General features: G+C 39.2%; 1 protein-coding gene across 1 annotated transcript; it reads right to left on the bottom strand.

Annotated features, from left to right (window-relative positions):
* Nucleotides 1-10111: 10111 nt before the first annotated feature.
* On the bottom strand, nt 10112-22695 carry LOC100916156. Its single transcript, XM_031944822.1, has 7 exons — nt 22556-22695; nt 20357-20387; nt 16007-16089; nt 15612-15712; nt 14055-14144; nt 13590-13727; nt 10112-12478 (listed from the first exon to the last, which is right to left on the bottom strand). The coding sequence occupies exons 3-7, from the start codon at nt 16087-16089 to the stop codon at nt 12267-12269; spliced, it is 624 nt and encodes a 207-aa protein (XP_031800682.1). The 5' UTR covers nt 20357-20387; nt 22556-22695; the 3' UTR covers nt 10112-12266.
* Nucleotides 22696-24977: the final 2282 nt, after the last annotated feature.

Raw genomic sequence — 24977 nt, 5'->3', positions numbered from 1 at the left:
ATCGCCGTGATTGTTGAAAGGCCGAAGAGGATGCAGTATCTCATCTCTTAGTAAAGAAATGTCCGTAACTGGACATATGCATTCTCTGACGTGCCTGGACCATTGATTTTCTTTTGCTTGACAGAAAAGGGTAAATAAGGAGAGTTGGGTGAAGGGAAGGGGAGTTACAAAGACAGGCTTTGAAAAGCAAAGAAGAAAAAATGCAGAAGGGCATATGGGTGAGTTTTGTTACTACCTGGTTAAGCTTATTTTTTTTTTAATGTGTTAACATAATCAGTTCCTGTTATAGTCTTCTTTCCTATTCCTCTTTATATCTTGAAATGTGTGTTAACTTAAGTTGCCTTAAGTTTTAGTTAGTGCAGAACAAAATTTTTTCATGTGTTTTCTTGAAAGTAAAAATTCAAGACTTTTGGTATTACTGGCCACAGCTAGAAAACTGACTTTTTTATTTCAAAAGTAGAGAAAATGCCCCTTTTGAAATAATCTTAGTAATAATCAAAAAGTTTCATGTTAGCTATGAGTATGTAAGAATTTCCAAGGCATTTATCTAGAAGTCTTTATTCCAAAAGTCTGGGCTTAGTTAGAACATGGTTTTTCTTAAGCTCCAAAGCCACCTGTTGTGGTGGATTTACATGTTATAGTGCTCAGAAGACCTGACTTGGACTTTTAACCATGATCCTCAAGGTGTAGACCTGGGAGCACGTTTCCCCATATAGAAAAGGGAGCACAATACTTCACTGATTTACTTCACTGGACTTTCCAAGGGGTCACATAACACATAAATAGTGGTAATAGTCAAGTCTTGCAAAACCTCAGCTGCTCACTGTTACGTTACAGACATTCCTATGACCCTCAGAAGGTTCCAGGGTTCATTTAGGAAGCAAGGTGAGCTTTCTGTTACTGTGTTTATTGGAGAATATATGAGGATGGGGATTCTGAAGGTGGGAGGAAGGCTCATTACTGAGAAGAAACCGAATCAAGACACATCAAAAAGACCCAATAGCGTGGTTTGGGGAGGGACTGGATTCACAGGAGTTAGGCTGTTTCTTCCCTAAGCAGGCAAGGTATTTCCAGTCTCCAAGATGATATTTCCCTTGAGACCAGAAGGCATATCTATATGCATATGCATGCACCCACATGGTACATTAGGTATCTGGATGGAATTTGTATATGGATGGAATTATTAGTCTGAATTCAATCCTCACCGCCTCTAAGCCTGGTTTCTGATCAGCAAAATCACAGGATGGAAGCCAGTAGGAACTAATCAATTGATTCAGCAGCAGCATTTTACAAATGAAGAAAATGAGGCTCAAAAAATGTGACAGGATACTCTACCAAATTACTTTGGGGGAAAAGATTTTCAAAGTAGTGTCTAGCTCACTGTTGACTTAATTTTTTTAATATCACAAAGCTATTTCAGCATGATGAAGGCAATGTCATAACGATGAGGAAAAACTGAGGGGTTTACTTGAAACTTCCTTTTATATGGCCTTGCTGCTTTTAAAAAGGACGGGAGTTTGAACTGGGAGTATTCTGTAGTTTTGGTTCACTTTGGATTGCTGGGATGGTTTTTTGTGAGATGCTTGCTTTCCAGAAAACTGATGCAAATAAAATCCCCAACAAATAGGGCAAGTTGTAACAGTCCTCCTTTTTAGTTTTTAGTTACATCAGGGGGCCTAGATTTGAATAAATGATGTGATCACGAGTGGGTCTTTGGGAAGCAGGAGCAGCATTGAGGAGTCTGGCCCAGCCCCGACTTCTCCAGGCTTGCTGTGAGCTAGCTGTACTCAGTGAAGTTGGCATGGACACGGGCCTCAGGTTCAGGGGCTCCTCATATTCTAGGTGGAGCAGAGTCCACGGCCCTTTGGGATACCACTGCCACCTCTGTGTAGGATTTGGCCGGCACCCATTCATCAGGGCGACTATGGGAGTTGAGCAGGGGATCCCGCAGGGCAGTTTCCCCCCACTAGTTCTCTCTTCAACTAAACTAAGTATTCTCAGAGAATTGCCTTCTGGCAACAGGAGGTCAGTGGTGAAGAGCAGGACAGAAGAGGGCCTGGGATTTCCCTCTTCTCCATTGGAAGCTAAACACTAGGGATTCCGGAAGAGAAAATAAAGAACTAGCAGACACTGAAGACTGCATTAAGCCTGGAATAAAATAGGAAGCGATCATCTAAAGGTGAGCGGGGATAAAAAGAGACAAACAAATGCCCACAAAGCTGTTTCTTGAAAGGCAGGAGAGATTGTGCTCATTCCTAAGTTACCCACGGAGATGCAGAGTGAATGTGCTAGAGGTGCAAGAAAGACTTGGAAAGAAGTTGATGAAAATGGGTAATGCCTCACACGTTCTCATCTTCTAAATTCGTTCCTTGGAAAGACTAAAGGACGTCCAATGACCCCCAGTTCTTTGTAGTCCCAAAGATACCATTCTCTGATATCACTCCATCTCTTTCTTTCCCCTCCCATTGAAGAAAGAAACGAAAGGTGGGTTATCAGGAAGAAAGATAGGCAAGACTTGGAAAGAAAAGTCAAAATTGTGGCAGAGAGGAAAAGCAAAGGTAGAAGAGAAGAAGGGGGTAGTCGGAAACAGTTCTGTGCCACTTCTCTATAGCACATGAAAATCTGGAAAGAACATTTACACATAATATATTATAGGTTTGATTCAGAAGAGGAATGGGAAGGGAGGAAGGGTAAGATTGTGTAAAAACATATTTATTGAATACTGAAGTAGAGGCAGCTGGTGATACACTGGAGAGAGCACTAGGTCATGAGTTAGGAAGACCCACCTTCAAGTTTGGCCTCTGACACTTACTAGCTTTGGGATCCCAGGCAAGTCATTTAACCCATTTGTCTCAGTTTCCTATAAAATGGAAAGTTGTACCTACCTCAGGAACCTAGGAAGATTTAAATGAACTTTTTGGCCAAGTGATAGAACAGCTGAGAAAAAAAAATGTGCTCAAAGATCTCCAACGGGCACAGAAAGGAAACAACCAAAAAACCTGAAACTATGATAAATTAGAATAAGTTTGATCCCAAAGAAGTATGAAAAAGTATCCCCCATAGCATTTTTGAAGAGGTAAAGGAGCTGTGGATATGAAACATTTAGATGCTGTGTTATCAGGTTGGGGTTTTGTTTGGTTGGGTTTTGTCGTTGTTGTTGTTGTTTTTGAGGTGTTGATCAATCTGGGGATTTTTTCCTTCCTGTTTGTGTTTTTACCTTTTTTTATGCAAGAGATAGCTCTCTAAGAGAGATCTAGACCATGGGTGCTGAGGAAATAAAGGTGATGGGAAAACATATCAATTAATAATCTAGCTTTTAAAAAGGAGAAAAGGTAAGGGATCATTCTGGTTGTCCTTTTTAAGTACTTGATTCCTCCCTCCCAGTAGCATTGGGTCATTTTTCTTTCTCTTTTGACCACAGAGGTCTCTGACAATAACATCTTGGCCAGTTTTTCCTCACATCATTTGAATGGGCTGGTTAGCTGACTTGCACCCCATTTTGTTGAGTTTGCAGATGAGATTCATGTATACTTTTTGCTTTGTTTACCAAAGCTAGTTTGTGTCACTACACCCTAAATATATGAAAGCTGTCATTGCTCCTTAATCATACAGATTGTCCAGACCGATTTTCTATTTTTCCTTATCTCGTCTTTGGGAGATTGCACAAAATCTTTATCTCCCTGGCAATGAACGGTCCATCTGACTGCTAAGTGCCTGTCCTCATACCTGGATCTTAGAAGAGAATTATAGTGTTCGCAAACCCGAAATTGAAGCCCATTTGGTCATTTGTGAACTCTCCTGGCATATGTGCATCTTAATCTTCATGGCATCACCTCGGGCCCGGTAGGTTTGCCATGCAGCTTCCTTCTGGTACCCGTTACTGGCCAAAAGCAAACTCATCTAACGTGTGGTTTGGCTATACAGGTTCATACCCTGTGGATCTGGTTAAGGCTTTCCCAGATGAAAAAAAAAATACTAAAGTCTGTATGTAGATATAGGTATGGATATGGGTATATATATATACTTGAAGACATAGGTATATATATATATATATATAGGTATATATACATATCTGCATTTATACATAGATGTCATATGTATGTAATACTCTATGTATACAATACATATGGAATACATCCTCTTTTTTGTGACTTGCTTGGGAAATAGGCTTAGAAGTGTAAGAACCTTGAGGGCAAGGATGAGGGTATATAATATCCCTAATGGGCCGTAACATTTTGGATTTTTAAGAGTAGTAAAAGATAGAATCACTCAAACAAGTGTTTGTGAAGCAGCTACTACATACCTCACAGTGAGGCCCTCTAGGGGTACAAAGAAAAGGCAAAAACTGTCCTTGCCTTCACAGCACTTACATTCTTAGAGGAGACAATGGAAATGATTCGAAATGACTTCCACCCCCTCACCACACACCCCCTAACAATAATGACCCTGTTCCAATACTTCACATGGCTCCCTATTTTTTATAGGATAAAATCCAAAATTCCTCTGTTCAGCATTTAAAGCCAAAGTATCCCCATACATTTCATGCCTCCTGCCTTTATGTAGGACGTTTCCTAAGACTTGAATGTAGTCTTCTAACTGAAAATCTCAAACTTCTTTCAAAGTGTAGTTCAAGGGCTACTTGTTACATGAAACCTCTCCCACCTGCTCCACTCTAATTGCTAGTGCCCCATGAAGTGACTTGATATAAATATTTTATATAATATTCTTTTAAATAGTTACCTGCATTATATGTATTTATGCAACATAGTCCCCTCAATAAAAGTCCTTGTGGGGAAAGGGATGACTGTGACTAAACCTGATGTTCAGTGAATCCTCGGAAACCATTGTTGTTAGGATTCACTTCCTGACAAAAATTGCTAGGAACTGGGAGTCTGGGACATATTGCAGATATGCCTTGTCCCAGAAAACATCCCACCTTGGCCATGTCCCAAATGGAATAGCTCAGCCTGTGTTTTCTATTACTTCTCTAGTAGGAAGTACGTGATGTGTTCATTGAGCAGAGTTCTAATGTTGTTTTTTGGTACCACTTGTGCTGCTCCCTCCACCCTACATCAACTCACAATTGAAAGTGTCTGTTTTGTCATGTTTTCATTTCATGATGTTAATATGTTGCCATTTCTTTGACAATTCTGCAATTTTGTTCACCTCTTTGATTTCCACTTCAGTTGGAGCTGTGATGAAAAGAGTTGCAGTAAATCTTTTAGTACATAAGGCTCCTTTCCCTGGTCTTTTTTTTTTTTTTTAATTTACTCAAGAGATAGGCTTAATGGTGCAAGTTCCTTGTGAGTAGGAATCATCTTGCATCAATTATTATACTTGGCACAGTGCCTGTGGCATGTATTTAGATTCATGACTTCATCCCAAATTGCTTTCCAGAATGGCCAAAACAATCCACAGGTTCACCTTACCAATAATGTATTCGTATGCCTGTTTTTCTTATTTTAATAAAGTGCCATTTGCCATTTTTGCCAATCTCAGGCATGACTTGCTTTTTCTTTAAAAATCATTTGTATCCTTTTGCCATTTATCTATTGTGGAATGATTGTTATTCATCTTACAACTTTCATTCAGTTCCTTTTACATTTTGGATATGAGACCTTTATCAAAGAAGCCTATTACAAATATTTCCACCTACTTAGGTTTTCCTCTTGATATAGATGCACTTAAAATTGTCTTTTTTTTGTCCTCTGTGATGCTCTCCAGTCCTCGTTTGGTCACGAGCTTTTATTCTGTCCTCAGATCTGGCCTATAATTCCTTCCTTGCTCCCATAATTGACTTAGGTAGGACTCTCCTTTAAAGAGAACATCATTGAGTACATTTGGATTTCATCAGTGTAAGGTCTGAGCTGTTACCAGATAGATTATGTCTGCCATATTGCTGATCCCAATTATAGAAAATTTGAAGTTTGTCCAACTTTACGGTGCTGTGTTCTTCCAAATAGGTGGATCTGATGTGTTTTCCTAATAGAGCTTTTTTTTTTTTTTAATCCCGTGCTAAATTGTTTTAATGATTACTGATTTATAATATAGCTTGAGTTCAGGTACTAGGAGCCCCCCCTTTCTGCCCACTTTTTCCTTACTATCCTGAAGAATTTTGGCCTTATTGTTTCTACTTCTGTAATTTTGGTGTAGTTTGGCATTACAGTGAATAAGTATGTGAATAACAAGGTATAATCACTGCATTTATTCATCCATGAGCAACTATTTTTCCAGTTATACAAATCTGTATCTCCAGTGTTTTCTAGTTAGATTCATGGAATTCCTTGGTATGTCATCACAGGAGCCCAAATAGTTGATACCTTATGTGTGAGATACACTTTGTGCAGTTAACTTGAAGATGATTTCTCTGACTCTTCCTGACTGTCTTCTGAGATGGTATTTGCCCTATCTGCTAACATTTTATTATTGATCTATCGTTTTCTTTCTCTATTTGGCATTTCCCTCTTTGGGGCATCGAGAAAATATATGGAGAAAGATCTTTTCAACAAAGTGCTAATTGATTCTTGCTTATTGGCAATCATTTATGCATGTGGGGATTGAATTATTCTTTCACTATCTGGAAGAATTGACTTGTAAATCCATCTAGTTTTTTTTTTTTCTCTTTGAGATCATATATGGTTTATTCAGTTTCTTTTGTGTCGTTGTCTAGGTTAATCTTTATTTTTGTAAGTATGCATCTATTTTTCAGTATTATCAGTTTCATTAGAGTCTAATTGGGCAAAATAGTTTCTGGCAATTTCCTGTCTTCAATTGTGAATCATCTTATTTCATTTTTTATGTAAATAATTTCGCTTCCCTATCTCTTTTTAATCACATTAGCTATTTACTAATTTTTAAAATCCTGATTTTATTTATTAATTCAATTGGATCTTTACTTGTAAGTTTATTGACCTCCTTAATTTGCTTAATTTTTAGTTTCTTGACTTGGGTTTTTCCTTTGATATCTTATATTCTCTGTCTTTTGTTGATTAAAGTGTATATAGATAGAAATTTCCTCCAAAGTACTACTTTAGCTATATCCCTTAAGTTTTAAAATGTTGTCTCAATATTGTTATTTTATTTGAAGAGATTGTTCTGTTGTTTCTATAATTTGGTCTTGGACTTTAACAGTTAGTGGGGGCAAGGAGAACAGGGGTGAAAGTGAATTTTAGTCTCCTCTACCACCCCTTAACCACAAGAGGGGCCTTGGGAATATCAGAAATTTGGAACATTTTGGACTTCTCACGCTTTGTTCTAATGGCCTCACTGGAATTACTGAACTGGAGCTATATTACAAACCTGTGATGCTATTTTTTTCCTCGATTCTCTTTGGCCTTAAGTGATTTGCGCATTTTATTGATTTCCCCAGTCAGCTTTTAGGATGGCTCTTCTTTGGAATTACTTTTGAATTCATCTTCTGTTGTTGTCTACTTAGGAAAAATGGTTCTAGGGAACAATAATTGATGTGAAAAAGGCTGCTGGGTTTCTTGGATGCCCGAAGGGTTCAGTCAGATTCTATAGTAAAACTGGAGGCTTGTACCACTTAGCAATTTTGGTTCTATTGAACTTATGATTGAAAAATACAGGATCTTTTTATTTTTATTTTTGCTTGGAACAAAATATTTTGGTTTTGGTTTACTGGGAGATTCGATTGAACTTTGGTTGCATAGTTTGCCATTTCTTTAGATTCTTAATAGAAAACAAAAACCTCCACATGGAAAAAGTGCCTAATATCCAATGATTATAAAGGAGAGCAGGTACTACTCTGCCACTGCTTTCCACAAATTCATTTCTTTATGAATTTTGGCATGTTTTATTCATTGAACGCACGTGGCCTTCATTTCTTGGGACTTGTGAAAACATCAACACTCTGGCAGACTTGAGAAGATCAAGAGCCCCAAGGGCCAATTCTTTCCTATTGCTCCTCTCCATACTGGGAAGAAAACAAATTCATTTTAAATTTTTGTGAATCAAGAGGAAAAGAGACTGGTGGTCTCCTTCATTTGGGAATTCCCCGTGCAAAAAGGTACCTAGGTGTGCAGTGCTTGCTGGACAAAAACGCTGCAAGATCTGAGTTCCATCTGGGCCTCAGAACCTTCTATGTGACCCTGGGCAACTGTTCTCTTCCTCACTTGCTTCACGTATAGAGTGGGTATAAGAATAGCACCTGCCTCCAGATTGTTCTCAGCATAAAATAATATCAAGTATTATATAAATGTAAGCTTTTATCATCATCGTTATTACCATGCCACTGGAAGGACATTGATGTTTAAAAGAATAAAAAAAGATGGGTCTTACTTAGTTTGCTCTATTTTTCCTCCTGAATTTTAGCATCTCACTCCTCATTTATAGTGAATGCCCAAGACAGGAAGATTGATATGACGCTCTTTTTCCCAGCCCAATTGGGTGAGTTGTTTTCTAAACTAAGCAGTCTACTTTCCTCCTAACCCGGGGAACTTGGAATCATTAGCTTCCCTATGGGAAGCATTTCCCTAACTCATTCATTTGCAGCTTCCTTGTTTAAATTTTGTACTGTTCCAATAGAAAGTTCTCTGAGGGCAGGGACTTTGTCTACCACTAGCATCTAGGACAGTGTCTTTCATCTATATTAACAGCTGTTCAAAATAAAAAGGCTTGTTCATTTGCAGCTATGTGGATAGGGTGAAGCTTTGAGTGATTATGGGTCTAATTTGGGAAACTCGGTAATGTTCTTGGCTCCAAAGTGTTCCATTCACATAGGAACATAAACTTCATTTGACCCTTGATGGGACACAGGCTCTGGTCTGAATCATCTATTGAGTTAAGTTGGAGTCATTTTGAAGTGCACATCCTATCTTCTTTGTTTACTCCCTTACTCTAGTTGGGGTTTGATGTTCATTTCTCCTTTAACTGCTCAGGTTTCTGATGCCATATAAGTAGCTAATTGGGAAACGCTTGCTCTAGCCTGTGACTTCACCCCTCTTCTAGCAGGAAATATTCATGGTGTAAAGTTACGTGGCCAGTGCATGACTGACAAAGCTTTCGCTTTTCTTGCTAGGTTGATACATGAGCAATTATGCAGAAAATTCAAATATTAGTTTCAAATGGTGGCAAGTGTACACAAAGCACAAGTGACTATCCTTGCAGTATAAATGTGAGTAGCAATATCATTAGAACTACAGCGTGTGTTCCAAACTTTTGTCTAGTACTCTCCTTATCCTCCCAAATGCATGAGGCCTCACTTTAGTAATGTTGCAGTTGGATTGATTGAACATCATGTGATCGGCCAGAGATGAAAGGCTTTCCTATCACAGATCTCTCCTGCTGTGCTATCCCTTATAACAACAAAGTAAAGTTCAGTATAACAGAAAGTAATACTGAAAAAATATGAAGTGTTCTATATTCGCACTCACTTCTGCTAAGAAGTACCTTCTCAGATCTCTAAGTTAAGGTAAGCTTGGGTATTCTCAGTTGTCAGCATTCACTTTCCATTTTGGAGGGTAGTTCTTTTGAGGTGTATTTGTGTACTTGTATATATTTACTTCACTTTTTTTTTCCCACCATCTCCCTGGACTTCTCTGGATTCACTGTAGTGAGTGCTTATTGGAGCACAGTGAGAATTCCTCTACACTCATGAGGTGGTGGGCAGGGACCAGTGGTAAATCGGCTGTGTTTCTAGTTATTAGATACTACAAAATGTGCTTCTATCACTATTTTGATGCATATTGAGCCTTTTTTTTGTCATTGATCTCCTTGAATTAGCCGCCTAGCAGCAAGATACCTGGTGGGGTCAAAGGGCAGGGATACCTTATAATAAAGAGCACAGGCAAGAAAGGGTCCTTTAAAAATGTGATCCAAAGTATCTAAAACCATCAGTCGGCATTATGTTGCATGGAAAAACCAATCTGATTATTGTGAAAGTAAAGATTGGTTCTGATCTATTGTGATTTTCCCTTTATTTTGACCCCTGAGCCTTTATGTAGTCCAGTGGTTCTCAAAGTATGGTCTAGAGAATCCTGGGGATCTCTGAAAGCCTTTTTAGAGGGTCTAAAAATTCCAAAATAGTTTTTATTTCCAATATGATAAATGTCTATAAATATAACCCAGATAAACAAAAACGCTTTGGAGAGATCCTCAATCATTTTTAATAGGATAAAGATACTGAAAATAAAAGTTTGAGAACCACTGATCTAGTCAAATGAACAGGGGTGTAGAGTGGTTTAAAAAAAAAAGGCTGTGAATTTAAGCAGCCACTTTCTCGGACCCTCCTGATGTTACACTGGAGTAATGAGGGTCAGGCTGCCCTCTCTGCAGAGAGATAGGTTTAAAGTATTAGCTGGATTAACAAGTCATTTTTCTCAGTGCCTCATCTTGGTCACCTCAAGAGGCTGCCAGAAGATTGTGGTTTCCTTGTTCTTGAAGAAGACAGGGGGGAGAGGAACAATTTAGCAAGATAATATTTCGAATATTATCAAATGTGGAGTGCTGGAATGTTTGGCCACAGAAGCGAGTCAATATCATTAGAACTCGGTAGGTTTTGGAGAAAGCATAATCTGGGAAGATGAAATAGAAGGCCTGCGCCAGGACTACTGATAACCAAGAATGAACTTAGAGAACAAAGTATAGTTTTTCATTTGTTAGAAAGTTTAATCCAATCTGGTCATGTGGTAGATTAGAGGAGGTCAAGGGATCTATCTCCCTTGATCCCATACCACAAGTAATTGTTAGCCACTGTTTAGGGAGAAAGCAGAAACCCTCAAATCATTCTTGGAGTAGACTTAAAAGAATAACAAGGGGGAGCATTTGGAACTCCTACTTCCCCACTCTCCTCACCCATTAAGAATCCCAGAAGTTCTCTCTGTTACTTTTTTGGTAAGTTTTACTCTGGTCTGAATGGGGGGTTCATCCCCCCAAGGTATCTCCTCTGTGTGGAACCTGTTCTAGATCCTCACCCCACTTTCCTCCATGGTGATGTGTGTGGGTTATCAAAAGCCTTCCATCTCTTTTTAGTTTGTTGATCTCCCTGAAATTGCCTCAGCTTAACTTTGCTTAGTTATGTCTTGTGCCACCCATCAGAACTGTACTTCTTTTGCCCACTTGAGCTCTTTTTCTCTAGGCTAGCAGGGGGTGGGGAGCATTTAATGGAGGAGAGCCCAGTGCCCTTTTAAAGGCCCACAAAACAAAGTTTTCGTTTTTACTATAGTCCAGCCCTCCAACAGTCTGATGGACAGTGAACTGGCCCCCTATTTAAAAAGTTGGAGGACCCCTGGTCTAGAGTATGGTAGTGGGGGGGAGGAATTCCTTTAAAGACTCTCTTTCTTTCTGAAATGATGCCAAATGTTCCCAGCTGAGTGATATGTCCTCAATTCTGTGTATTCAAATCGCTATCTTCTGTGATTATTTTGAGACTAAATGTAGATTTTCTTTGTTTAGCCAAGATAGTTGAATTTAGGGGTACATAAGATCTATTCACTCAGGTACTACTCGGGGCTCTTGGCTCATCCACAAGCGTATATAAAAGCAGTCCCCTAAGCTACCTTGGGACCCCTAATATCCCAGAGTAGGCTCTAACATCCCTTTTTATCTACTTTTATTCTATACAAGGTGTCCCCCGAGTCTCCCTAGGCCATGATGCATCTTGGAGGTAGGGGGGCGGTCTCTTTCTTTCCACTCAAGGTAAGTGAAAGCCAGTAGTCCCATCTGTTGGAGAAGGTAGGATAGAATCGGTTTACTTGTGCAGGGTTGAAGGAAGGACTAAAATGATTCAAAGCTGAGGCTTGGCCAAGGTACAGCTGAAGTGCCTCAGGAAGGGACAGAAGGTCCTCCTACAGATGGAAGAAGAGCTAGACTGACAGCAGACGCCGGTCAAGTACCCAACATTCAGAGCTCAGGAAAGTGAGACAAATCAAGTATTGGGGGGTGGCAGTTCCTTCTCAGTCCTTCCAAAAGAGGTTAACGGGAGGGAAGGGAGAGGAATTAAGCTTCTCTCCCCAGCAAAGAGAGCTCATCTCCTCCCCAGAAGTCAAGAATGTTGGAGACAATGTCTATGTACCTTGGGGTTCCCTAGTATGGTGGCGGGAGATTGGAGCCAGTGATTGAACTCACTGCCAAAAAACCCCTAAGTGGGGATGGGGTGAACCTTGGAGGAGGCAGCAACTCCTGAGGAACCACCCAGCAGGGAGGAAGGTAGAAAAGAAGACAGACAAAGGTGGAAGGCAGTGAAAGGGAACAGAGAGGTGGCTGGAAAGGTGGGGGGGGGGAATTGATCAGTAAGGAAGATCTTTGTTTTATTGTGCTATTGATATGATGTTGGTAACTCTCCTTCCTCCTGGGCAAGAGACTGGGTTCAAGTCACCATGTGTATGAGAGTGGCCTCCTCTTTTGGGAACGGATGTAGACAGTGCGCCGCAGCCCTCTTGCTGGTGGATTCCGTCTGAGTATGGGCCTTGGGTATGTCTAGGACTTGAGAGCAGGGTCTTGAGAAGTCTGTGCCTTGATCCTGTAGGTGCCACATTGGATGGATCTCACCAAGGAAGAAGCAAGAAGACTTGTCAAAGTGCTTTTTGATGGGACCCTCCCCAGTAAGTGGAAAGTTAGAAGGGGGAGGAATCTGGAGAAGGTAGAGTTTAAGGGCTTAGAGCTCAGGTTGAGAAGCACAGAGATGATGAAATCCACCGAGTGCCCAGGTTGACTTTTTCCCTCAGTCAAGGCGAAATAGAAGAAAATGCTGAGGCTTGGCTGGGACGAGGGATAGCAAAGCAGACCTGGGCCCTCTCCAGGAAGAAGGGCTTGGAGGGGAAATCCTCACATTTAGTCACTTAGAGATAGATTCTGAAAGTGATATAGAAAGAACCACTGGCAGAATGGAATAAGGAGAGATCTGTGATGGGAGCAACAAGCCGAGAGGACAGGGGGCCCCTGAGCGTCCTCCACAGTAATAAGGAGGTTTGAAGGGCCACAGAGATACCAAGTGAAGGAGTATAGAGGGAAAAGCTCGAAGAGAACCCAGCTAAGAGAAAGAAAGGGACAGAAAGGAGTGGGGGGGTGCTAATAAGGGAGCTCCCAGCAAAAGCAGAGGTGAGTCAGGGGAAGTGAGGATGAGAAAGCAGGATTGGGGGAAGGCAGTTCCTTCTCTCTCCCTCCTTACGAAGGAGGTAAAGGGGAGGGAAGAAGGAAGAATTGAGCTTCTCCCCCCCAGCAATCAGATTTCCTCCCCTAATTCTGCTGAGTGCACTCAGTGGGACTCCAGGGAGAGGGCCAGGCAGAGAAGAAAATCCAGGGGGAAGGAGAACTTACCAATGGGGGGCAAGTGGGCTCCAGACCTTGGATACCCCAAATATCCAGGGCATATTTCTGTTTCTTGCTGCAAACCACCAGCTTTTTAGGAGTCATTTCCTAACTCTTCCCTAGGGATAGAAACTTAGACCTTTCCCCACTGGGATTCTAAGACTAAATCGGGGCTTAAAAGCATCCAATTTCAAAACTCTGGCTTGAGGTGACCCCAAGCCCCAGATTACACTTACTTGTCCTCCAGTCGTAAAGATGGGGGTCAGTGTCTCTGCAGGGATGTGGGAGCCGTTATCACCCTGAAAAGTTGTCGCGGAACTTACCTGTCACGGTTCTCTCTGTTGGACAGTACAGGATAGCAGCTGGGGTGTCGAGGCGATGCAAAAGGATGGCGGCGGCAGGCCACCCCTTATCGGCACCTAAGAGCGTTCTTCGGCAGTAGGGGAGAGGGGATTGAAAGCCTTGTCAGGCCCCATTTACAATAGGAATAAAGAGCAGTCATTTGTAAAACATGTCATCTTCATTACTTCACCATAAACAAATGCCTACTGCAAACCAAAAACTAGCAGCATCCCCAAGAGGCAAATGCCCGGATAGCTTTGTTGACACAGATTTAAGAAACTCTAGCTCTCGCAATAAGAAAAAGAAAATTCCATTTAGCCCAACTGTTCGACAAAGCAAACCTCATCCCAAAGGATCTTGGCCCAAGTTCTCAGCCAGCAGGCCCACCCCCATCCCGCCAATTGGCAGGGTTTCTCAAAGGTGGGGAAGCCAGGCCCCAGACTTACCTAAGGAGCTGCTCTCCAACTTAAAAATTCCGGGTTCCCGGCTGCTCCCTAAGATTGTGGAAGCTGCAATGGATCTTGGACCGGAGGATCCTGGAAGATACAAATTACTTAAGAAAGAATTCCCTATATCATCCCCCAAAAGTTGGGAAAACCAGACAGCAATCAGGCAGAAAGTAGGTTTTGATATAAACATCTATGCCCCGTGTAGATTTACACATAGGAGGTACTAATATGACCAAGAGCCATTCCCCAATTGATAAGGAATCACACTGTCAATACAGTCCTTAAAAGAAGAATTTCAAACTATTAATGTCTTTATGAAAACAACCCAATCACTGCAAATTAAGAGAAATGCAAATCACTTTATATTCTGCAAATAGTTCATTTAGGCTCTAATAGATATTGATGTATTGTAGCTAAGACTGAATGGGTACAACCATTTGGAATCACACAAATAAAATAAAGAAATTCTCCATACCCTTTGACCCAGAGATTTATGACTAGGCTTAAATCCAAGGAAGCCACTGCTAAGAACACAGTCCCCATATCTACGTGTCTGTGTGTGTATACACACCACCCCCCCAAAATATTTATAGCAGCAGTTTTTGTGCTAGTAAGTAAATAGTGGTATCAAAGTCGATGCCCATCAACTGGGGAATGGCTAAACAATGTTAGTAACACGACTGCGAGGTCTCATTATTGTGATGCAAGAAATGATGAATGTGATTAACCAAGAGAAGCATTGAAAAGATCTACATGAAATGACAGGCAGCGAGGTAAGTAACGCACACTGTGACTGCAACAATGTAAATGGAAAGAACCGCCGAAACGTCCAAAGTCAACGTGGCAAAAGTAGAAAGAGCAAGCACGGCTCCAAAGAGTAGATGTGAGAGGATGCCCTCACCCTTTTACAGTTCTTACACATTTAGACTGTGGGATGTATTTCATCACTTGTGCTGACCTTTCCTTTTATCTTTAAAGATAAAGAGTTCTTACATACAAGGGAGAGGGATTCCTGGGCAAACTAATGATATAAAAAACACCCACCTAAAGGGAACCACTGGAGTGATGCAGTCATTCCAGTCAATGGAAGTGGCAGAAAATACAGCCTTTAATGTCCACTCCTACTTCAATATAATGAGTCACCAGTGAAACCGGGAAGCCCTTGAGGGCTTTAGTGTAGTGTAATATTAAATAATTACCATTTCATTAAATACCATTTCATGCCATCTTTGTGTTCTCGGGGCTTCACATACTGCTTCCTGACAGGGTCTACCTTCACATTTTATTATTTTGTTTTCTAAAGGGGAAAAACACACAATGGCTCCACAAGGTGTGGGCCACTGCAGGAAAACAGATGTTAGAGGAGCTAGTTCACTTTTAGCCAATAGCAGGTGCCACAAAGGAGGAGTATAACAAACCTGATGAGTCCAATGTGATACGGTGGAGGGAAGATGCAAATGCCCGGAGAGTTGATAAATGATCAAACCACCAGGCTTGCAAATACTAAAATTCTGCTCCGAGATCCAAGCACGATGACAAATCAGATGTACTTACTCATTGCCAAGGGGATGTGGGTTTTGGGAAAGTCAGTCTGGACAGTCTTTATGAAGAGGGAGTGCCGGCAGCACCATGCATTTAGGGCACGGTGGAAGATACTAGCTTTAGGAAATAAAGCAAAGGGGTAAATCAAGCTCAACGACATGGGGTGCAGATTAGCTAACCGGCCCAATCCCGGGGCTCCCAGGAGGCGTTCTGATGGCCTCTAAGTTATGATTACAACAAGGGAGCTTAGCGTGCAATGGGGCTTAGGTGATCTAAAACGGTATCGGGGGAAAAAAAGTAAGCCAAAAGCATGGCTCTGAGCCCCCCCCCCCCGAATATATAGGAATGCGCCCACAAGGAATCCTTCACAGCTAACTCGAGAGGAAGACAGAGCGATGGCAACTGACCAATGGACGACATGACTGATGTGATGATAACATTCACACATTCTTAAGAAGCATAACAGACAAGATGCTACCACCACGGTCATCTGCAATTAAAACAAAAGGGGAAAGAATGTGACCCGGAACTAGTAAGGGGAGGAAAGAGACGTTACCCTAAAAGGACATTACTCTGAAAATTCTAGTCACTTCTAACGCCCATCGTAGCATTGGCCCATTCCAGATCCTCTCTCTTCTCTCGTGTCTCCTGCTAAAACAGTTTGCTCTGTTCATTACTTTCAGGCTTATTCATTCTAGCATGCTTCCTAATTTCATCCTTTAAAAGGTCAAAAGGCAAATAGAGAAAGCTGCCAATACAGCCCAGAATTTTACCCCCAAAGAAGGAACTTTATGGGAGTGCCTATTTTATCTTAACTTGACACACGGGAGTAGACGGCCAGCACATGCCCTTTCCATTTAGAGAGAGCACATTTTATTTTTTTTTAGCCATCCTCATCACTAAAAGGAATATTACTTTATTTTCATCATTTTTATTACAATTATTTTCTTGTCTTAAAGGGCATTTTCATACCTTACTTAGGGTAACACCAGAATCAGTCAGGGATCCATGCCCAAGACTTGCTTTGAAAAATGACAAACTTGAAGCCAATGCAGAGTAAAACTACCTGTAAAGGAATATAAGTCTAACGGTGCTTCTAACACTTCTATTAATCAAAACAATACCCTGTCCTTGGAAGGATTTGTGGGGTTAGAATGATGCAATTTTAGTGCCCTAAAAATTATTTCCCATGAGAACACAAACCAAAATAGTTATGATCAAATGTTTGGAAAGCTAAGCCCAAGGAGGATCTCGAGGTCGGTGTCCCAGTCCTAAATCTGGTTTCTAATCCCAGCGCCCTAACACCTACTCCTAGGGACCCTGCTCAACTTGATAACTTGGTTGCCACTTAGTTTTCTGAAGAAAATGTTCTCTAAAACCAAAGTCCTGTGTCAACGTCCTTGATGGAAGCAAGCTTCCACAATTAAAGCAGAGCCTGCTGCAGCAGCCCACCAGCTCCCAGTGATTGCCCACAAAAAGGGACCTCCATTTTCTGCAGTAAATAACAGTTCTTATAATTACTCTAATTCACAAACTAAATTTACACAGTATTTCTTTCAAATTGAGCTCATGCTCACTTCCTGTCTAGAGGGCAGTAAGCCATTTCACTGAGCACTTAGAAGTTGTAAAAACAAAATTCTGGAGCTGGTGGGCCCTTGGAGTTATTCTCACATAAAAATGAAGAAGCTACATCTCTGAGGAGGCAAGTGGAGGGCTCAGGATCAGCCAGTTGGTTTTCTTCCCACCAAAGCATAGTCCCTCCAAATGGATTCGAGAGAGTGCATTTTAAAGCATACAGAGAAATAACAGGTGCGATGTCATGGACAAGTATTGTGCAAGTCAACCCAGGACCGATGGAAAATGCCCCAGACATCAACTCTGATGACAAAGAAAGAGACCAATAGGAATCCACATAGAACTTACTAACTTAAGAGGTGGAAAAAAAAGACAAGGATGAAGAATGGAAAAAGGATGATTCAAGAAGCATACTATGGTCCTCGCAGAATGGTATGAAGAGTGTTAAGGCTCAGCATGCGCAGAGTCTATCAAAAAATCACAGCCTTCAGACTAAAAATGGCAAATCGAAATCCAACTTATCAGCAGGAGGACATCCAGCTACTCTTGATTAGTTCAAGTCACCAGGTAAAGATGAACTACATCCATCCCGGACTACTCAAAGGCTTTGTTTGGTGAGTCACTTTCAGTGATCATTACAAAAAATATTGGAGAAGGGCAAATGGGATACAAGTTTTCAAAGGCAGAAAATATAGTCTACTGTTTGATTTCAAATTGTGGCACAGGAAGACTTAGAGAGTCGAGTAAAAAGACTCGCGCTTGGTGTCTGGCACAGTACAGTGCTGAGGATGCAATCATCTCATTTAATCCTCAAAACAAGCTTGAGAAGTAGGTGCTCTTATCTCCATCTTACAGATAAGGAAACTGAGGCAGAGGTTAAATGACTTGCCCAAGATCAGAGCTAATAAGCATGTGACTTAGAACTTGGGCCTTTCCTATATTATAAAGGCTAACCCAAAGCACTGCATCACCCACTTGGTACAAAATGTTGGGCGAAGTCTGATTTCTGCCAGGCTGCTTTCCAGTTTCCTCGCAACTTTTAATCATATAGGAAATTCTTTTATAAGCAATTTATGTTTAGCACCATTATTTCTAATTTCTCTGGTCTACAAATGCACCATTGATCTACTTTTCTATTTTTTTTTAACCAGTGCAAAATGTTTTTCATGATTACCAATTTATAGTGCACAGTCTGAGGGGAGTGCTCTTCTCCCTTTATCATCGCCTTTATTTCCCTTGGTATTCAAACATCTTGTGTTGCTCCAAACAAATGTTATGATTTTATCTAAATTTGTAAAATACCCCTTGGGTAGATCGATTTCTGTAACATTAAAATGATAAATTAACTTAGGAGTTGTCATTTTGGGGATAGTGATATGGTCTACCCGGTAAATCTTTCAACAACAATATATGTTGTTCTTTGTTTCTCATGTAACAACAATATGCTATCACTCAGATGCTACATTTTTTTTTGCATTTCCCAAGCCATGTCCACTCACTTTAATCCCAATTCTTTATTAATTAAAAAAAGGTATTTCTGTGAATATTTTGGTGCCAATGGGAATGGGCGTTCTGTCTCTGCCACCAGTAGGGATACGTGCCTACTAGTGAAATTTCTGGGGCAAGGGACATGGCCAGTTCAGTCGCTTTTGTGTACACATACATACACATTTTGTCTACACATTTTCCCCCCTACCGGTTCAAAACATTCATGCCAACTCCAATGAAATGCATAAAATTTGTTTGAATTCAACAAACATTTGTATGCCCTTCTACCTTTAATTTAGCATCTGATGTTGATATTAATGTCAATTATTATTACTAAATTATTTTCTCATTTATTGTTCTTGTTCAATTGTTTCAGTCTTGTCCAATTCTTCCTGACCTCATTTGACAGATGGGGAAACTGAAGCAAACAGGGTAAAGTGACCTACCCAGGGTCTCACAACTAGGAAATGTATAAAGACATATTTGAAACTCAGGAAGACTACTCTTCCCCAAATCCAGGCCCAGCGTGACTTATCCACCGTGCCGCCTAATGGCCCAATCAATACTAAACTTGTATGCACTGAGGAGTATGGCATCTAAATTCATAAAAGTTAAATGGGTTACAGAAGGTAATAAAAAGTAAAACTATACTGATGAAAGTCTTCAACTTACCCCTCTCAGACCTTAATAGAGGTAACCAAAAAAATGAATTAGTTAAGAACCAACAGAATTTTAGATAAGTTAAATATGATATACTTATGGACAACAATAAGATGAAGAGAAAAGAAAATACCCAGTTCTCAACTGGGCATGGCACTTTCACAAAAACTGATTATGTATTTAGGGCATAAAACCCTCACAGACAAAAACAGAAAACCAGAGAGATCCAATGAATGAATCTTTTTCTGACTTTAATGTAAAACAGACAAAAAAAAAATACACATTCAATAAAGGACCTTTAAAGTAAGGATGAAAAATTAACTAAAACTAAATCAGTTAATCGCAAAAAAAGATGGGTCAAAAACCAAATCATAGAAACAATCATTTCCTTAAAGATAAGGACAAGAATGAGACAACATACCAAAATTTGTAGGATGCAGTCAAAGCAGTAGTTAGGGTTAGGGAAAAAAATTATATCTCTAAACACTTTCATGAATAAAAGCTTGCAACTAATAAAACAAACCTAGAAAACAATAAATTACCCCCCCCCAATTGAGTATCAAAATAGAAATCTTGAAGATGAAAGGAGAAACTAACAAAATTGAAAACAAAAAAAAATCAACTAAATAAAACCAAGAAATGTTTTGCTAAACACAATAAAACATAAACTATTAGGAGATTTTATTTAAAAAAAAGGAAAACCAGATTACAAGTATCAAAAATGTAATAAGTTTCATTGATATATATATAGTTGGGTAAAATAGCACCTAATAATTCTTCTTTTTCTTTACTATTTGTGAATTCAGCTAACTGAAATGGATGACTATTTAGAAAAAATATAAATCTCCCAAATTAACAGAACAGAACTAGAATATTTAAATAAATGTATCTTAGAAAAAGAAGCCAATCTTGAATGAACTTCCAAAGGAAAAAATAAATAGGGCCAAATGGTTTTACCAGCAAATTCTACAAATAATTCAAGGAACAATTCCAATATTATACAATATCTTCAAAAATTAGAAAAAGAGTCTTACCAAATTTCTTTTATGACACAGGTCTTGATACCTAAAGCAGGGAAGATCAAAACAGAAAAAAATGCTATAGACTGATTTTATTTTAAAGAATACCGATGCAAAAATTTTGAATGAAATAATAACACAGAAACTAGCAATATATCACAAAGAACAGGCTGAATTTACACCAAGAATGCCAGACCGATTCAACATTAGCACAAGTATAAACATAATTGACCATAAGAAATCAACAAAAATCATGAATATTTCAAGAGATGGATAAAAAAGTCTTTTGACAAGATAACACCCAGTCTTGTTTAAAAATCAAACAAGCCATAATAGAAATTAAATTAATAAATGGAGCCTTCTATCTAGAAACCAAGACCAGCATTAAGGATAATGGGAAGCGGCTAGAAGCCTTTTCAGTAAAGGTCAGTGATGAAGCAAGATATCCAATATCATTACTAGTCAATATTGTGCTCAAGGTGCTGCCTTATAGCAGCAACACAAGAAAAAAAATGAAAAAGCAAGCATAGGCAAAGAAAAAAACATGATTAACTTAGAAAACACTATAGAGAGTCAACTAAAACAATTCAACAATTAATAACTTTAACGAAGTGGCACGATATATATAGTAAATCCACAAAACCCAACAGTGTTTTTCTCTATTACCAGTAAATGCAGCAGGAAGAGACAGAAAGAAAAATTTCATTTCAAATAATTACACCAGCCAAGACACATACAGGAACTATACGAAGCCAATTACCAAATGCTTCACAAATGAAGGCACAGCTAAATAGGGGAAGAAACTTTGTTCGTGAGTAGGTCGAGCCCACATAAGTGACAAAACTACCTAGATTCATTCCCTCATTCAATAGCATATCAACTACTAAAGGATCATTTTAGACACTCATCTGGAGGACAAAAGGTCAATCAGAAAGGAATCTATGAAAACAAATTTTTGAAAAAGAACTGAGCAGTACCAGATTTGAAAGTGTACTACCACAAAGCTGTATTCATCCAAATAATCTGGTACCAAGTAAGAAATTGAAAAGCTAATCGGTATAAAAGGTTATGCACACAACACAGACAAGCATACAAGCAGTGTGACCAAATGATTGCTAACCCTAATGATTAACTATATTTGGGGAAACAGAATAAGCAAAAAGAAAAACAAAAAAAAAAAAACACAAAATGAAACAAAACAAGAAAGAACATTATCAAGGGCCCAGCAATATATCAGGGAGGATACAAAATAGGTAACAAATACCAATTTAAGAGAATATATGCATTAATAAAATTATATTCATGAGTGTCTGACTATACTTCCTTCTAAATTGGTCTTTTGTTTTCTGCTGTGCACCTTATTTACTTTGTTCTTTTTCTCTCCTTTCATTCCCCCCCCCCCAACCTCTAATCAGGCTATAGTTAAGAAAGGATATATTTATATATACATATCTAGATAGATACATACAAATACATTTCCCTGTCATCCCCACCCAAGCAAGCTACACAGTTATAAAAAGATATATTTATGTATACATATGTAGATATCTACATACAGATAAACATACGCATATATCCCCACCATACACATGTGTTTATCCCCAAGGACTCTTATTAAATTCTGCTTTATAACACAGCTTATTATTACTTAATGTTCTCCCCACAGATCCCTCCCTTGTCTTCTTCCTTCTTGGAGAATGGTAGGACATTCTCTCTGGAATGGCTAGGGATTGTACTGATAATTGAATCTGTTAGCATAATGTTCTCTGTAAGCTAGAACATCTAAGTTACTACCCATTTTAAACTTCCCATATAATCTCCAAGAAGAACATGCAAATCCCTTTGACAAGTGTTCATCTTCCTATCTATCTATCCTTCCTATCTATCAACAATGATAATTCTACAATAATGGTACAAAGTAGTTTCTGTGATCACAGCCATCAAAGAATGTGTGGGGACATTAACATATGCATGAAGAACCAGGAGATCATTATATACATCATCAAGGACGATACTGTATGAAGATGTAATCTGATGGAAGTGGATTTCTTTGACAAAGAGACCTAATTCAGTTTCAATTGATCAATGATGGACAGAAGCAGCTACACCCAAAGAAAGAACACTGGGAAATGAATGTTGCTCAGGGAGAATTGGATTCAGAAGATAAAAATAACCTGGGAAGAAAAAAGCACATGTGACAAAAGCAAAACTTACAGGTCCTGAATGCTAGAAGTCCCTTTTTCTCCTCTCACAAGATGCTCAAGTAGTTTCTCTTGGGTAGATGTTTGATTCTTTGCCACCCTTCTGCCAAGTGTCAGAATCCGACCTTTCTGTGATTCCCGGAGCAGAGACTGCTAGACAACTGCCAACCACAGGATGATACTAGGATGCTGTTGAGAAAAAGAGAAGTCCCAAATCTCATGGACCCTTTGAAGCTTTCCAAGTTCTCCCCCACCCAGTTAGGACTGGGGTTGGAGAAAGGAGACGAAAGGCAGAGAGTGTGAATGCTCTCTTCTTATTCTCCACTCAGTAGATCTTAACTTGCTGATCCATATACAATTGTAAGCATACAGTTGACTAAGTAAATCAATCAGATTATCCCATCAAAAGTAAGTGTTCAAATGGCATGCCCTGGTATGAATTTGTCTAGAAAGAATTTCTCTCAGTTTTGCACTGGTCTGCCATTTCATAGAAGACCCACGGGGCAGGATCAAGTTTTGTAAGCCAAACATTGCTCCTGTGTATGTCACTCTAGTTCAGACAATGGCTTACCATATAGCTGGAAGCAATTAATGCAGAAGTGATCACTGAACCTGTGACAGCAGATGAGATCATCAAAGGACAGAAGCAGAGAGAGAAGAGGGCCCAGGAAAGAGCCTTGAAGGACATACAATGCTTAAGGACTTAGAAGACAACATCAAAAGCTCAAGATGGGTCTGATGGAATGGGCATTGAGAGGAAAAAATGGATTTGGGAGGCCTTAAAAATGTCTTATCTTCCCATGTTGACATCTTTAGCTATCAAATCCAGAATAACTAACCACAATGTAAGCAAACGGAAGGAAAATCAAAGAAAGGTCTTTCAGACCCATCTCCCATTTCTTTGCCTAATGTTGGCATTCCCTTCCACCCAAATTTCTGACATACTTTTTTTTGTTTTAAATAACAAACCTATTTCAAACTCTTTACCTCGTCTATCCTCACCTCGCTCCTCTTCCAGCAGCTCCAATCTTGATTCAGCAGCGGTGGAAAAATCTAAGAAATAAACATAGGCAAAGAGAAAAAAAAAAACACTAGTGCTTCTTAAAGACATGGCAGTCAATCTAGAAGACTCTAAAGAGTCAACCAAAACATACTTTTCAGTTTCTTTCTCAATTTTGACAAACCTAGGAAAGCAGCATAAAGAGTAAACAAAGATGATAAGACACCATCGGGCCCAGTGGGGATTTTTCTGTGCACCCTTCATATTCCACCAGCAGTAATATTTTCTTTTCATTTTCTGTTTTGGGTCTAAAAAGCTTCAAAAGAAGTTCTGTTTTTAATTCTTTTATTAATAAGATTCTATTCAGTGAAATAATTTCTTTTCCTCAAGTTCTCCTAGTCACAGTTTACATTGTTTTCTTTTTAATAAGGTTTACTGGTGTTTTGTCAATTTTTTATGAATATCATGGTCATTTCTAAGCATGTCCTTTTATTTCCCTCACCTAGAAAATCAATTCTTCACTTTAAAAACAACAATTACCTGATAAATCACCATATTTGACTGCATATAAAACATTCAGCTCTATTAGCCTTCTACCTCTCTTCTAAAAAGAACATATTTTGCATTTTAAAACACTTCTACCTTTGTTCTCCATTAACTTTTTTGTTGATATGAAAATATTGATGAATTCTTTCTTATAATTTCACTATATCCTGATGACTTTTTCTTATTATCGACTCTGACTGTAAAGTGTTTAGCAAAGTCTTATGGGGAGCAGAGTTCCAAAAAGATACATGATAAAAGCCTGCATACCATTGAAGTTAAATCTATAGAAAACGTTAGCATTGAATATTTGGAGTGGCTGTGTTGATGACAATAATTTTTTTTTGGGGGGGGGGGTCACAGTAATCTAAGATACAAAGAAAAATTTTAAAGGTACTCAAGTCCTCAGTGATCCCCTTCTGCTTATCTAATGCCAGTGAAATAATGACAGAAAAGAGGATAGAGGTGTTAAGAATCACAGTTTTTAAACCATCAGTGTCTTTCAATTACTGTTCTCTAAATGTGAAATAATGGTCCAATGGGCATTAATGGACATAGGCCTAGAAGACATTAATCATATCAATCTAGAATGCCTACCATCTTGGACATGGGGGAGGGAGAAAAATAGACACCAAAATCTGATAAAAAGTAAATGCCGAAAACTAAGAAGAAAAATAAAATTTTTTTTTTTAATTTTTTTCAAAAAAAAAAAAAAAAAAAAAAGACATCCATCTTGGCATTCTTGCTATTAATAAAAAGAAATTTGCAGTCAAATGGAAGAATGGCTAACTGGTACTCTTTGAAAAAAGAAAAAGAAAAAAAAACCAAGGAGTTTGTAGAGTGAAGTGTATTGTAAAGTAACAACATTATTTCATGGGGGATTTGGTCATTC

Source organism: Sarcophilus harrisii, chromosome X, assembly GCF_902635505.1.
Source record: "Sarcophilus harrisii chromosome X, mSarHar1.11, whole genome shotgun sequence".
NCBI classification, from domain to species: domain Eukaryota; kingdom Metazoa; phylum Chordata; class Mammalia; order Dasyuromorphia; family Dasyuridae; genus Sarcophilus; species Sarcophilus harrisii.
This window is presented reverse-complemented; position numbering and strand designations above follow the sequence as displayed.

Excerpts from the sequence above, each read along its gene's own strand:
- LOC100916156 (XM_031944822.1), bottom strand. The coding sequence starts at position 16,089 with ATGACCGTGGTGGTAGCATCTTGTCTGTTATGCTTCTTAAGAATGTGT. Across the intron at positions 13,728-14,054 it reads GTTGGAGAGCAGCTCCTTAG|GCTTTCAATCCCCTCTCCCC; the intron begins GTAAGTCTGGGG and ends GGGCCTGACAAG. Across the intron at positions 12,479-13,589 it reads AACAGAGAGAACCGTGACAG|GATCAAGGCACAGACTTCTC; the intron begins GTAAGTTCCGCG and ends TGGCACCTACAG.